This window comes from Rhinoderma darwinii, chromosome 2, assembly GCF_050947455.1.
Source record: "Rhinoderma darwinii isolate aRhiDar2 chromosome 2, aRhiDar2.hap1, whole genome shotgun sequence".
Classification (NCBI taxonomy): domain Eukaryota; kingdom Metazoa; phylum Chordata; class Amphibia; order Anura; family Rhinodermatidae; genus Rhinoderma; species Rhinoderma darwinii.
In genome coordinates this window covers 249,559,428-249,575,745 of record NC_134688.1, presented here as the reverse complement: position 1 = coordinate 249,575,745, position 16,318 = coordinate 249,559,428, and the positions used below count along the sequence as shown (strand labels likewise).

Sequence of the window (16,318 nt, the reverse complement as noted above, 5' to 3'; positions counted from 1 at the left end):
TCTTACGAGAAGGTGCCCGTGCCGTTGAAAAAGATAGAACATGTCCTATTTCAGGCCGTGATAACGGCACGGACAGTCCATAGAAGTCTATGGAGCTCCCGTAATGACGGGTGGCTACATGTGTGCACCCATCATTACGGCAGCGTTGCTAAGCGACGTCAGTAAATAGTCACTGTCCAGGGAGCTGAAAGAGTTAACTGATCGGCAGTAACTCTTTCAGCACCCTGGACAGTGACTACCGATAAGAATAAAGAGCAACCTGTAAAAAATAAAAATAAAAGACGTTCATACTTACCGAGAACTTCCTGCTTCCTCCAGTCCGGTCTCCCGGCCGTTGCCTTGGTGACGCGTCCCTCTCGACATCCGGCCCGACGTCCTGGCCGTCCCTGGATGACGTTTCAGCCCATGTGACCGCTGCAGCCAATCACAGGTCAATCACAGGCTGCAGCGGTCACATGGACTGCCGCGTCATCCAGGGATGTCGGGCTGGATGTGAAGAGAGGGACGCGTCACCAAGACAACGGCCGGGTAAGTATGAATTTCTTTAACTTTTATTACAGAAAGGGCTGTCCCTTCTCTCTATCCTGCACTGATAGAGAGAAGGGGCTGCCGATTAGTGCAGTGCTATTTTGCCGCCAAAAACGTGCCCGTAAATACGGGTGGAATACGGGTGACACCGGACCCATATTTACCGGCACGGGTCCGTAAATACTGGTGCAAAACGGGTCGAATACGTGTGACACCGGGCCTGTATTTACGCCAGTATTTACGGGTGGGAAAAAATACGGTCGTGTGCATGAGGCCTAAGGGGGGATTCACACGAACGTGTATTGGGTCCGTGCGGGCCGCGTGGTTTTCACGCAAAACGCACAGACCAATACAAGTCTATGGGGCAGTACAGACAGTCCGTGCTTTTTGCGCGTTTGTCCGCTGCGCAAAAAGCGCGACATGCTCAATATCTCCGCGTATTTCACGCATCACGCACCCATTGAAGTCAATGGGTGCGTGAAAACCACGCAGGTCGCACGGAAGTACTTCCGTGCGAACCGACTGTTTCGCGCACCAGCTGTCAAAAGGATGAATGTAAACAGAAAAGCACCACGTGCTTTTCTGTTTCCAAACATCCAAACGGAGTGTCTTTGAGATGAGCGAACCCGGACAACCGAACCGAACTTCACCGGGTTCGGCCGAACCCGGCAAAAAAATTTCCGGTACGCGACGTCAGGAGATAGTCACTGTCCAGGGTGCTGAAAGAGTTAAACTGTTTCAGCACCATGGACAGTGACTTCCGATCCCAATATACATGAACGTGTAAAAAAAAAAAAGAAGTTCTGACTTACCGATAACTCCCGGCTTCTTCCTCCAGTCTGACCTCCCGGGATGACAATTCAGTCCAAGTGACAGCTCCAGCCAATCACAGGCCAAGCACAGGCTGCAGCGGTCACATGGACTGCCGCGTCATCCAGGGAGGTGGGGCCCGATGTCAAGAGAGGCGCGTCACCAAGGACGCGTCACCAAGGCAACGGCCAGGAGGGAAGTTCTCGGTAAGTACAAACTTTTTCTTTTTTTTAACAGGTTTCTCGATATTGTGATCGGCATTCACTGTCGAGGGTGCTGAAATAGTTACTGCCGATCAGTTAACTCTTTCAGCACCCTGGACAGTGACTGACGTCGACTAGACTCATCTCTATGATGGCGGCTGCGCGAAAATCACGCAGCCGCGCATCATACACGGATGACACACGCAGCTGTCAAGTGTTTTTTGCGCGCGCAAAACGCCGTGTTTTTTGCGCGCGCAAAAACGCAACGTTCGTCTGAATCAGCCCTAAGGGCGGATTTACACGAGCATGTGCGTTTTGCGCACGCAAAAAAAGCGGCATTTTGCGTGCGGAAAAGGCACTTAACAGCTCCGTGTGTCATCACATAGGATGTGCGGCTGCATGATTTTTGCGCAGCCGCTATCATTATGACACTGTTTGTATGTTTGTAAACAGAAAAGCACGTGGTGCTTTTCTGTTTTCATTCATACTTTTGACTGCTGTTGCGCGAATCACGCACATCCCACGGAAGTGCTTCCGTGTGGTGCGCATGATTTTCACGCACACATTGACTTCAATGGGTGCGTGATGCGCGAACAACGCAGAAATATAGGACATGTCATGAGTTTTACGCAACGGACTCACGCTGCGCAAAAATCACGGACTGTCTGCTCGACCCCATACACTAATATAGGTCCGTACGACATGCGTGAAAATCACGCGCGTTGCACGGACGTATATCACGTTAGTGTAAATCCGCCCTTAAGTGAAGTGTTCTCAGAAGGCAATGTTCACACATGGCATTTTTTGCATAATTTTGTGTTAGGGTTTATTTCTACAAGTTGTTTTTGTCGCTGTGACATTTGTAATCGTTGTTAGGCTGGGTTCACACGACATGGAGGTGTTTTACGCCTCGAATTACGTATGAAAAACAGCTCCAATACGTCGGCAAACATCTGCCCATTACTTTCAATGGGCTTTACGATGTTCTGTGCAGACGAGCTGTCATTTTACGCGTCACTGTCAAAAGACGGCGCATAAAATTACAGCCTCGTCAAAAGAAGTGCAGGACACTTCTTGGGACGTAATTGGAGCTGTTTTTCATGGACTCCAATGAAGAACAGCTCCAAATTACATCAGTAAAAGACGCCCCGCAAAACACGAGTACGAGCAATTACGTCTGAAATGCAGGAGTTGTTTTCTCCTGAAAACAGCTCCGTAATTTCAGACGTAATTGCAGTTATCGTGTGCACATACCCTCAAACCGACCCAGTTTTTGTAAACCGCAAGTACAAAATTGCAGCAAAAAAATATATTTTTTTAAAACAATACATATACTCGTACGAACACAAAATAAGGCCCCACGCACACGACCGTGCCTGTAATCACGGTCTGTGATTACGGGCACGGCCGGTCGCATAAAAAAGAATGAGAGCCTGGTCCGTAAAAAGCAAAAAAATAGGACATGTCTTACCTTTTGTGGAGCCTTTCTAAGGCATTTTTTGCACGCGCGAAACGCACACGCTCATGTAAATCCCGTCTTAAGCGTAAGGCTATGTTCACACGCACAAGTAAAAGCGGCTGAAAATTACCCTAAGTTTTTCGGGCTGTAAACGCCCCGAAAAACGGCTTAAAATACGGAGCTGAACGCCTCCAAACATCTGCCCATTGATTTCAATGGGAAAAACGGTGTGTCGTTACCACGGGGCAATTTTTACGCGCCGTTTGTAAAAACAGCACGTGAAAAAACACCCCTTATAAAAGGAGTGCATGTCAGTTCTCGTGCCGTTTTTCATAGTGTGAATAGAACAGCTCCAAAAACACCCGTAAAAAAACGCATCTAAAAATGTCTGATGCATAAAAAACGGCTGAAATCCTGTTTTCCCTTGAAAACCGCTCCGTATTTTACAGCCATTTTGTTTGCCATTTGAACATACCCTAATACTCGTCCGTGTGCTGTCCGTTGAAATAACTCACAGCACACGGACCCATTCATTTTAATGGGGCTATTCACACGTGCGTGAGTTTTCACATAGCGAGTGTCCGTTGCGTGAAACTCACAGCAAGTCCTATATTGATCCGTTTTTGCGCACCTAGTCGCCCATTGAAGTCTATGGGTGTGTGAAAACCACGGAGAGCACGCGGACGACATCCGTGTGCGTTCCCCGTTTCACGCATCAGTTACAAAGAAATGCAGAGAAATAAAAAAAAGAAAGTAGTGCTTGCAGACGCGGGAAAAAAAATGCCACTCGCGAAGCACACTGATGCCAATACACACCGATGGCACACGGACATGAACTGCTGGAAATACGCTGCGTTTTTTGCACGCGTAAATCGGCCACGCTCGTGTGAACGTAGCCTCAGTGTATATTCACACGGGTCAGATTTGTTTCAGAAATATCTGCAATTGTTCCATTCATCTTATTGGGCTTGCAGAAATCCATGCACATGCTGCAGAAACAATCCTAGTCTCATGCGTGGAACTCATTTTGTCAGAGAAATTGCAGCAAATTGTTCCAAACTAAAAAAAAAAAAACGCGACTTTCCCATGTGCGGTTAAGACTTTTTCTCCTGTAAACTTGAGAATAAATGTGAAGAGGGTAATAATAATTTTTTTTTAAATAAAAACACGACATTGAATGCTTATAACCGCAAAGCTATTCCACCCATAACTGAGGTAACCTAATAAACCTCCAACTGGCGAACACATGCCACCCGCAAATATGTAAACATAAACATGGGCGCCGGAGCTTCCCCTTATAATAATCTAATTAGCAGGACAAAGCCAGAGCACTGTGGCGGCTGCGACAGTCCTGCCTCCTTCTGAGGACCAGTAACCGTCCCGAGCACATGGAGTCGAGGCAGCTTTGTTTTCAGCTTCCTACCAGCCGGGCTGCACAACAATGTACACACAGGCTGCAGGTCATTCCTTCCCGCCTCCTCCCCCTCCCTCTGTAGTGTCTGAGGAGCCGGCTTCCTAGGACGCGCCCATAGGGGGAGGGGCGAGCAGAGCTCATATAATAAGCTGTGGGAACAATGAATGCGCTCACATTCAGCGTGTCCAGGAGAGCGTCTGGGGACACTGGGGTAAGGGGCAGCACGTGTGGCTGTTTGGTGGGGGGCTCTGCTGAGTGTTACATGTGGTCTGGGTCTTGTGTTACTTGACTAAAGAGATCTGGTGGGTTTACGGTCTGTGTTTCTGTCGCCTCCTCATTAAATTTCCTAGTCCCCTCTGTTTCTTTAACTTTTGGGCTGTCACTTGTCCCTTTTTAAAGCCCCGTTTGTGTGCATGGCTATGGCCACGCCCACTGCGTGATGCACGTGTTCCTCTCCAGATCAGAACATTTTAATTTTTTTACCTGCCCCCTCTTGAAATCCACTACCCCATTGGCACAACTTCCTGTTACTCGTTTTCTTCCTCTATCCCAAATCCTGGAAGCTCCCTTTTATTTTCCCAGCTATGACACCGCTACATTATTTGGTTTTTATGGTGGTTTGGTTTCCTGGTATTGATCACTTTACTTTCTTGGCACGTATACGGTATTGCTTTACCCATAGTTTACCTCAAATCTGCGTGTATCCGAACTTCTGCCAAGGTCGCACCTTCCCTCTGTTTTGCTTTCACGTGGTATTGGGAATGTTCCTCATACAATGTTTTTTTTTTAGATCACCATGTAGCTAATTCACACTTGCATTCTCTTGTAGGACAATGGATTTTGGGTGTTATAATACACACTACTTCTATGATGTGGACCTTAAGGAGGACTTTTATCGCCACATCGCTCCCAGTGAGGACATATGGAAAAAATTTGAGCTGGTACCTGGATGCCCTCAGTCTAACGGAGGATGCCTTGGAGAAAGTGGCACTGAGTGGGGATCTGAGATCATGGATTTAGGATGGGAGTCTCCTGTGAAACTATCTGGCCTTAGTTCTGTAGTTCTCCTGAGAGACTGTATGTGGAGTGGCTTCTCAACCCGTGAACATCTGGAAAAGGTCATCAATGAACGGCTTTCATGTGCCCCATCGCGGCCAGCAAGTACTGCTAAACCTGTTCTGGATTCTGAGGTCCCGGAGCCTGCGGTTAGTCCTGTGGAACAGACCGCCGCCGTTCCAGCTCCCGTCCCTGAAAAGATCTTCCACTCATCGGGTTCTGAAAGCAGCAGTGACTCTGGTAAGAGACCGCTATGGATTGGGATGACAGAATAGACATTCGGATTAGGTATTTTGGCTGTAAGGTTCCTGTGTTGACATTTCCCCGGAGTCTGGTTCGGTACTGTTGTCAATGACTTAAGTTTACCTGCAGACTTCTTTTGAGATTTGGGCCACCTAAGCTATGTACATTGTAGATGGAGATATGTATTTGACTATCTAAAGCACCTGCAATAAAGCACGTCTGGGGTGGATCCCTTCCTTAAAAGTTAACAAGCTGGTACATGCATGCGATACACACCTAGTGCCCGCAGCAGGTGTACGACCGGCAAAGCCGCTTCATGAGTTACCTTGGGGTTAGTAAATAACCAGTTGTTTGAATCTGAGGGAAGACTTGCTGAAAAGGTTGCTTTGTTTTGGTAGCTTGGCTACTGGAACTACTACCTGAGCATCTTCATGAACTTTAGTAGGTTAATAATTGGGTTATTACATGACTGCCTTACATAAAGTGACATCCTAGGAAGCAGAGTTGGTTTTTCTAAACTTAATATCTCAGGCTACCGGGGCTCAAAATGCCGTGTTAGATGGTCAGCCATGCTATATATCCATTATATAAGAGCAACAGTTGCTATTACCTATCAGTTCAGCATGTTTACAACAAAAAAGTGAGAACCGTAGACTGACCATCGCTTGGAGAGGGGTGCATTGAAGCAAGCCGGGGGTAATGTTTCGTACTTGAGCATTGTGTAGCTGTTCCCCTCCACCCAACACCAAGTTACACAATGTGCGAGTGCTTTCAGCTAAACAAGGCAGCCACATGGCCAGACAAAAAGCAACAGCTTGCAGCCGGCAGGGGTTCAGACACTATCTCCAACCAATAGCAGGCAACCTGCATTTAAATTGAGGGCATTAAACCAATTGGAGTCCGCAGACATGTGACTGGGATTTATTAATGGGGAATTGAGCCTATTCACATAATTCCATCCTTTGTGGTGTCTCCTTTGTATTGAATGTGCAGACACCCTTCCCCCATGCCTCGCCCATCAGAACAGCCAGCACATGCTGCTAGACTTAACACTCCCATTCATTTGTTCATTGCTGGGCTGTCCGACCTTTTGTTTGGTTGTGATTTATCCCTATACATTGCTAGTTCCCTATGCTGCGTTTAAAGGCATGAAAAATCTTAATTTACAGTAAATCCTCAACTATGTACAACGTGGGAATGGGGTTTGGGTTCCCCTTTTTAAGATTGATACTGTACAATTCTAATATGGCAAGTTACAATCCTAGACCAAACCAATGTAAATGCATTAGTATCAAGAAATATCAATAATTTGAGGTTGTTTTTTTGTTTGTTTTTTTTTCTGGTCAAAGCCATACCATTCAAGCAGAATAATTTGTGAATAGTTGGATAATATGTGATTTTAATGAACTAATTAAGAGGCAACGTATTTTTTCTTAAGGTTTTATTTCATTTTTTATGTTTTTTCTCTCAACAGAAGAGGATGAGGATGAAATTGATGTAGTGACTGTGGGAAAAAGCAATTCTTATCGTGGCCGTCAGCCAGTGACCATAACAGTAAGAGCGGATCCACTGGATACTGCAACAAAACTCTTCCACATATCTATCCACCAACAGCAACATAACTATGCTGCGCGCCTGCCCCCTGAACCCAGTACTCCGCCACCACAGGACTGTCCATCTCCCACTTCAGAAGAGCCTGGTGAAGTCAGCTGTCCTTCAGTGCAGTCCGGCAGCCCCTCTGCACCGAGCTCGCCTACTCCATCGGGAGGCTCGGACAGTGACGACCTGGTCAAAAGGAAGAATCACAACTATATGGAGCGCAAGAGGAGGAATGACTTGCGTTCTCGGTTCCTGGAACTTAGAGAAGAGGTGCCAGGTCTGGCCCACTCTTCCAAAACTCCCAAGGTGGTAGTTCTGAGTAAAGCTACAGAGTATTTGCAAGGCTTGGTTACTGCTGAAAAAAAGCTTGTCGCAGAGAAACTAAAACTTCGTACGCGCCACCAGCAGCTCTTGAGGAGAATCTCCCAATTGAAAAGCCGTTAAGAGGGACGCATGGCAGGAGTCTGCCTGGCACATTTGCACATTTTGTGAAGTTATGTCTTGGGATTGCACAAAGCTGAGACTTTCACTTCTGGATAGGAGCTCCACAAAGCACTACCGGGGAAGGGGCTGGTCATGTCAGGTGAATCTATATGGATCCTCAGGTTCTACATAGGACTTGTTTCTTCTTTCCATACAAGAGAATTTGGACTTTCTGCAGAGACTTTTTTTTTTTTTTTTTTTTTCTTGTCTTCAAGGGACCTTAAGGGTATAACTAACTTTTGCGGACTCGTCCTTATTTCACATGTCCGAGTTCACCTCTCAGATGGCAACTCCATCTTGCCCAAAAAAAAAAGTCCATTAAACCACCTTCTGATTCGTTCTGTAATGCACTTTATTCTCTGAAGATTGCCAGATTTTGTATAAGGTCTACATATTCTACTGGCTTATGATTCAAATAACTCTTCCTACATTTAATTTCTGCTACAGTCGACTATATATCCGGTGCTCGTTGGCAAATTGTGTGGTGTAGTACCGGTCAAAGTATAACCACGACTGATCTTTCTGCAGGGAAAAATCTGCATAGACCTTGAGGACTGCCATATCACTGTGGGGGGGGGGGGGGAATTGGGGACTGTCTGGTGTGAACCACTTTATACCTCACTCTTGTCACTTTACACTAGTTTGTCTGTGTTTTTGTGACCATTTTGTTTTGTACTTTACTTTTGAACCTGCTGCTGCCTGCTGGATTTTGTACTGAATGAGATTTATAGTGTATTTTTGTACATCTTTTGAGTAACAGATTTATAAAATAAAACTTGGCAACTGAGGACGGTTGAACGTTATAATGTTCATATATAATAGTCTAAAATATCATTTATCCATTCCATTTCTTCTGCTGCACAGGGCTATAGAGTATCAAACTTTCACTACCAATAAGGCCGGATTCACACGAGCACATTACGTCCATAATGGACGGACGTATTTCGGCCGCAAGTACCGGACCGAACACACTGCAGGGAGCCGGGCTCCTAGCATCATACTTATGTACGATGCTAGGAGTCCCTGCCTCGCTGCAGGACAACTGTCCCGTACTGTAATCATGTTTTCAGTACGGGACAATAGTTCCACGGAGAGGCCGGGACACCTAGCATCGTACATCACTATGATGCTAGGAGCCCGGCTCCCTGCAGTGTGTTCGGTCCGGTACTTGCGGCCGAAACACGTCCGTCCATTACGGACGTAACGTGCTCGTGTGAATCCAGCCTAAGGCTCCTTGCACACGCTGCAGATTTTGTGCTTGCTGCAGAAACAACCCCATTCAGATAAATGGAACTGATTTTCAGTCACCATTTTCTGCAACAAAATCTGCAGCGGGCCCAAGGCTGGGTTTAACCTTTAAGGGTCAGTTCACACATTGCGTAAATACTGCAGATTTGCGGTGCAGCATTTTATTCTGCAACATGTCAATTGTATTTGTGTAAACGCTTATTTGTTGCGGGTTTTCCCCATTGAATTCAATGGGGCAGTAAAACTTGCAACAAATAGCAGTTGAGGTTTTGTTTTTGTCGGGTTTGCAGCAATTATGACAACTCAGGATTTTTTTTTTTTTATATATATACTTATCCAGGAGTCTTTCTCCTTCCAGGGATGAAGTTTCATCCCATGTGACCACTGCAGCCAATCACAGGTGGTCACGTGGGATGAAATGTCATTCCAACAGGCTGGCCAGAATGACCTCAGATGACCGTCATCCCAAGTGACTGCAGCTGCAGCCAATCACAGGCTGCAGTAGTCTCCTGGGATAAAGTCATCCCAGGAGGTCGGCTGGCTAAGCGGGCATTCCAGGCGAAAAACTGCACCACGGCATTCTTTTATGCAGCGTATCCACCCTATGTGAACTCTGCCTTAGGCCGGATTCACATGAGCGTGTGTGTTTTGCGCATGCAAAAAACGCAGCATTTTGCGTGTGCAAAAGGCACTTAACAGCTCTGTGTCATGATCATATGGTGCGCGGCTGTGTGCTTTTCGTGCAGCCGCCATCATTATGACACACTGTATGTTTGTAAACAGAAAAGCACGTGGTGCTGTTCTGTTTTCATTCATACTTTTCACTACTGTTGCGCGAATCACTTGCGTCCCACGGAAGAGCTTCCGTGTGGCGCGCGTGATTTTCAATGGGATCGTTATGCGCGAAAAACCAGAAATATAGGACGTGTCATGAGTTTTACGCAGCGGACTAACGCTGCACAAAAATCACTGTCTGCACTGCCCCATAGACTAACATAGGTCCGTGCGACGCGCGTGAAAATCACGCGCGTTGCATGGACGTATTTTACGTTCATCTGAATAAGCCCTTAATGTGGTTTTGATTTCTGTTTTCCAGTTGACACTAATCAAAAGGAAACCTTTTCCTTTTGAGAAGCTGTAGCTTCCTCCCTTTTCCGGGATCTATTCTATTTTTTTTATTTTATATATATATATATATATATATATATATATATATATATATATATATATAATGTGTGTGTAAAAACTGCGTGTGTATACCTGACCTAAAACGTTATTGTTGGATATCGGTTATGAATTATGAGGCTATGTTCACACGGAGTATTTTGCAGGAGGAATATCTGCCTCAAAATTCAGTTTGGAAGTTTGAGGCAGATTTTCCTCTCCCTGCACGCTGATTTTCGCGGAGTTTTTCGCCCGCGGCCATTGAGCGCCGCGGGCATAAAACCCCGCGAAATACGCTTTCTCTGCCTCCCATTGAAGTCCATGGGAGGTCAGAGGCGGAAACGCCCGAAGATAGGGCATGTCGCTTCTTCATCCCACGAGGCAGTTTTACTGCTCGCGGGAAAAAGACGCCGACTCCTCCCATTGAAATCAATGGGAGGCATTTTCGGGCCGTTTTTGCCGAGTTTTGCGACGCGGTTTCTGCGTCAAAAAACTCGGCAAAATACTCCGTGTGAACCCAGCCTTATGGTGATTAGTCCATAGCTTGTCTAAAATATACAAAATAAGTTCTATGAATGGTCCTAGAAGTACACGTGAATTGTACTTATTGGCAGATACTCCAACCATTCAAGGCACTGTGCAGTGAAAGATAATGGAATTTAATCTGATGACAAAAGGCACACATGCCGATTTTATAAAAATTACAGATGCTGCTGTATGTTGTCTGGACCTGAAAATGACCCTGTAAGCTTTTTATGTCCTTTGTGAAAGATACAGAGCACAAACACTAATAAAACAACATTTTTCAAATGCTATTTTGTTGTCTAGTGACTTCTTTGGATTTGATGGGTCCCATTGCTTTGATTTATCTGCCTGTGAAGTCACTGAAAGGTAAGGAATGAGAAGCTAGTACACGGTAATCTGCTTCTGCACCGCACCTTGATCTCAAGCCAGAAGCAATCTTGGGGCTGATTGTTTGCACTTGTTAAGATGCCATATAGATTTACTTAATAAACACATTTTACGTGGGTTTGGCTCCTGTAACTTTGTTAATAAATGTTCCCAATGTCTCTGCAGTGTTACAGGTACAGAGTTCAGTGCAATGTATGGAGATAAGAGTCTTGGACCGCTGTAAGAAGCTGAATAAAGTTGGCCATAGACTGGAATCCCGTTTAGATTCGTCAGTAATGCAGCTGGCGGTCCAATATTTTTGTTATTGGGCTTCTGGTCATTAAAGGGGAATACATTAACATCTTGAATACATTTCAATGTGTGAATTTTTGTCCTGCTGTTAAAAATGTTAGTTATTCCCACTGCTACACGTTTGGCCGGCCCAAACCGATTTTATTAGAGGGAATCTGTAACATTGAATATGTAGTTCTATCCGTTGGATACAACTTATAGAGCAGGAGAAGCTGAGACGAACAGGATCTAGTTTTGTTGGAAAAGATTCATTAGAACTACTCAGTAATTGACTGTTTTCCCTATTGATCAGATAGATGTCAATCGTTGGGTGAGCCGGCCTACTCTACTCGAAAGACCAGGGATTTAAGTGTGGTATATAGTTGTGGAAAGATTAATTTACAATCTTTTTCTCCCCGCCTGCTCTATAACATGCTGCTTACGGATCTGAATGCATGTTGCACGTGACCAGTTCTCTTTTACAAGCTAAAGTTCTCTTAGGGTATGTGCACACGTAGTGACCAAAAACGTCTGAAAAAACGAAGCTGTTTTCAAGGGAAAACTGCCCCTGATTTTCAGACGTTTTTTGAGCAACTCACGTTTTTCGCGGCGTTTTTACTTCCGTTTTTGGAGCTTTTTTCATTGGAGTCTATGAGAAAACTGCTCCAAAAACGTCCAAAGAAGTGCCCTGCACTTCTTTGGACGAGGCTGTATATTTACGCGTCGTTGTTTGACAGCTGTCAAACGACACGTAAATGACAGGTCGTCGGCACAGTACGTCGGCAAACCCATTCAAATGAATGGGCAGATGTTTGCCGACGTATTGTAGCCCTATTTTCAGACGTAAAACTAGGCATAATACGCCTCGTTTACGTCTGAAAATAGGTCGTGTAAACCCAGCCTTATACTTCCTACTAGAAGAAGTAATTCATGAATGATGGGCAAACACAAATAACATGAACTGACATTTTCTAGCTTTTTATTAGAACTTGTGTTGTATATGTGACCAGCCTAAAGATTGAGTCAGTGATGACTATTCCTGCAGAATCGAAGCCACGCTCTTCCTGCATCTTTATTCCAGACAGAGCAAAGCCTTCACATATCACTACTAGCTGAACGTACAATTCGGTTCTGATTTATATTTGAAATGTATTTCAGTCTCGCTAAATGAATGAAAACATACGATTAGGCTGAGCCAAAAATGCTGGTAATGTACCCAACACACAATGATGATATTTCTACTAAAAGTAGATTACCCATCCAGATTTCCATGCTCATGGGTTGTCAATTATCTTGATGGTCCCTTAATGAATTTGGCCTAGATCACACTTTTTTCTTTTTTTTGCAGGCAGGTTTTATTCTGTCTGCGTTTTTTTTGCCGCAGTCTTTGTGGCATTTTTCACCTGTGGCCATTGAGAACCGCAGGCAGAAAAAGCCACGAAAAACGCTCAAACGAGCACCGTAGGTTTGTGCTGCCTCACTGATGTCAATGGAAGGTCAGAGGTGGAACCGTGGCAAGGGAGAACACGCAGGTTTTTTTTTGTTTTTTTTTACTGAGAGGCTGAAGGCCGCCTGCGAAAAAAACTACTCTGCCTCCCATTTAAATCAATAGAGGGGGAGGGGATTTTGGCTGTTTTTTGGCGCTGATTCAGACAGGGTTTCTGCATCAAATTCAGCACCAAAAAACTGCGTGTGAACTGGGCCTTTGTCCAATGTGTGTGGTCTTGCCACTTTTTTTTCTTCCTCCTTTCTTGGTGCTCATGCACCCGGCAGAGTAATGTACAAGAAGCTGTACGGAGGTAAACGGAGTCCCCTGCAGTTCTGTATGGTGCGCTGGTAAATTGGAGGGCAAATCTGTAATATGGCTTGTGATGCTATAATTATTTTTTTTTGTACAGTCGTTTTTGGTGCGGTCATTTTTGCATTCAACAAATGCAGCTAAAGTTTTAAATATAGTTGCATTTAGTGGTTAAAAAAAATAAAATCATGCTCTAAGGTAAGACTGCTGTTTGCTTGCAAATCTGCGTGGCTATTAACAAATGCTCTGAAAACCGTGCCGATTTGGAGTATAACTGCTTGCTGGCGGTGGCAGATACATATGAACTTGCACTTCTGTCACTCTGACAGCAGTATTTTGATCATTATTTTTCTTCAGTGTTTGAAACTTAAAGGGGTTTTCCTATAATCTATATTTATCACCTGTCCACAGCATAGGTGATAAATATGTGATCTTGGGGATCTGACCGCTGGGTTCCCAACTAATCCCGAAAACCGGCTTATCTGGCTGTCCTTGTGTGCCCCATATGAATGGAGTGGTACTGCACCTTCATCGGCCACTGCTCCATTAGTTTTCTATGGGACGGCCGGGGCCAGGCGCTAGCTCCGGCAGTCCCATAGAAAGTAAGGGTATGTTCACACGGCCAAATTTCAGACGTATACGAGGCGTGTTATGCCTCGTTTTACGTCTGAAAATAGGGCTGCAATACGTCGGCAAACATCTGCCCATTCATTTGAATGGGTTTGCCGACGTACTGTGCAGACGACCTGTAATTTACGCGTCGACGTTTGACAGCTGTCAAACGACGACGCGTAAATATACTGCCTCGGCAAAGAAGTGCAGGACACTTCTTTGCCACGTAATTTGAGCCGTTCTTCATTGAAATCAATGAAGCACGGCTCAAGGTTTACGAGCGTCTCAGACGCCTCGTAAATTACGAGGAGGAGCTTTTACGTGTGAAACGAGGCAGCTGTTAACAGTCTGTCTTTTCACACGTAACTGCCTCTCAGCGTGTGAACATACCCTTAATGGAGTGGGGATAGAGCTTGCACAGTACCGCTCTATTCATATGGGGCGCAAAGGGATTGCCAGGTAAGCTCATTCTCAGGATCGATAGGGGTATGTTCACACGCTTAGCAAAAAAACGTCTGAAAATATGCAGCTGTTTTCAAGCGAAAACGGCTCCTGATTTTCAGATGTTTTTCTAACAACTCGCGTTTTTTGCGGCGTATTTTACGGCCGTTATTCTAGCTGTTTTTCAATGGAGTCAATAAAAAAAAATGCCTCCAAAAACGTCCCATGAAGTGACATGCACTTATTTTTCGTGGGCGTCTTTTACGCACCGTATTTTGACAGCGACGCGTAAAATTAAGCCTCGTGGGAACAGAACACCGTAAATCCCTTTGCAAGCAATGGGCAGATGTTTGGGGGCGTAATGGTGCCGGTTTTTCAGGCGTAATTCGAGGCATAAATGGGCCGAATTACGTCTGAAAACAGTGCGTGTGAACATACCCTAAGGGTATGTGCACACGTAGTGACCAAAAACGTCTGAAAATCCAGAGCTGTTTTCAAGGGAAAAACAGACCCTGCTTTTCAGACGTTTTTTGACCAACTCGCATTTTTCGCGCCGTTTTCGCTGCGTTTTTTACGTCCGTTTTTGGAGCTGTTTTCATTGGAGTCTATGAGAAAACCGCTCCAAAAACGTCCAAAGAAGTGTCCTGCACTTCTTTTGACGAGGCTGTATTTTTACGCGTCGTCGTTTGACAGCTGTCAAACGACGATGCGTAAATAACAGGTCGTCTGCACAGTACGTCGGCAAACCCATTCAAATGAATGGGCAGATGTTTGCCGACGTATTGGAGCCGTATTTTCAGACGTAAAACGAGGCATAATACGCCTCGTATACGTCTGAAATTTGGCCGTGTGAACATACCCTAAGGGTATGTACACATGACCTATTTTCAGACGTAATGGAGGTGGTTTACACCTCGAATTACGCCTGAAAAGACGGCTCCAATATGTCGGCAAACATCTGCCCATTGCTTGCAATGGGTCTTACGATGTTCTGTGCAGACGAGCTGTCATTTTACGCGTCACTGTCAAAAGGCGGCACGTAAAATGACGGCTCGTCAAAAGAAGTGCAGGAAACTTCTCGAGATGTAATTGGAGCTGTTCTTCATTGACGCCATTGAAAAACGGCTCCAATTACGTCCGTAAAAGACGCAGCGAAAAACTCGTGCATTTCAGACGTATTTTGCTTTGCTGTGTGAACATGCCCTTAGGGTATGTTCACACACACACTAATTACGGACGTAATTCGGGCGTTTTTGCCCCGAATTACGTCCGAAAAATGCGGCTTGAAAGCGTTGACAAACATCTGCCCATTGAAAGCAATGGGCTGACGTTTGTCTATTCACACGAGGCGTATATTTACGCGCCGCTGTCAAATGACGGCGCGTAAATAGACGCCCGCGTCAAAGAAGTGACCTGTCACTTCTTGGGGCGTAATTGGAGCCGTTATTCATTGACTCCAATGAAAAGCAGCGCCAATTACGTCCGTAATGGACGCGGCGTTCAAGCGCCTGAACATGCCGTTACGGCTGAAATTACGGGGATGTTTTCTCCTGAAAACATCCCCGTAATTTCAGCCGTTACGGACGCTGTCGTGTGAACATACCCTTAGGGTATGTGCACACACACTAATTACGTCCGTAATTGACGGACGTATTTCGGCCGCAAGTAGTGGACCGAACTCAGTGCAGGGAGCCGGGCTCCTAGCATCATACTTATGTACGACGCTAGGAGTCCCTGCCTCTCCGTGGAACTACTGTCCCGTACTGAAAACATGATTATAGTACGGGACAGTTGTCCTGCAGAGAGGCAGGGACTCCTAGCATCGTATATAACTATGATGCTAGGAGCCCGGCTCCCTGCACTGTGTTCGGTCCGGTACTTGCGGCCGAAATACGTCCGTAGATTACGGACGTAATTAGTGTGTGTGCACATACCCTTACTCTGGTTTTGGCTTACAAATACTGATGCAAAATACTGACAATACTGGCTAAAATACTGCTGTGTAAAACTGAGGTGGATTTATGGCAAAGATTTCACATTTTTGGTTCAGTTGTAACCCCGGCTGTTCATATGTCCTA

At 45.4% G+C, this 16,318-nt stretch overlaps 1 protein-coding gene across 2 annotated transcripts; it reads left to right on the top strand.

Moving 5' to 3' along the window:
* Positions 1–4,513: 4,513 nt before the first annotated feature.
* Positions 4,514–8,350, top strand: MYCL (MYCL proto-oncogene, bHLH transcription factor). Of its 2 annotated transcripts, none has more exons than XM_075850462.1 (3): positions 4,514–4,625; positions 5,244–5,710; positions 7,188–8,350. In XM_075850462.1, the coding sequence occupies exons 1-3, from the start codon at positions 4,579–4,581 to the stop codon at positions 7,754–7,756; spliced, it is 1,083 nt and encodes a 360-aa protein (XP_075706577.1). In that variant the 5' UTR covers positions 4,514–4,578; the 3' UTR covers positions 7,757–8,350. The 2 variants fall into 2 exon arrangements, with proteins under 2 accessions (XP_075706577.1, XP_075706579.1); XM_075850464.1 differs by having other exon boundaries at positions 4,514–4,639.
* Positions 8,351–16,318: the final 7,968 nt, after the last annotated feature.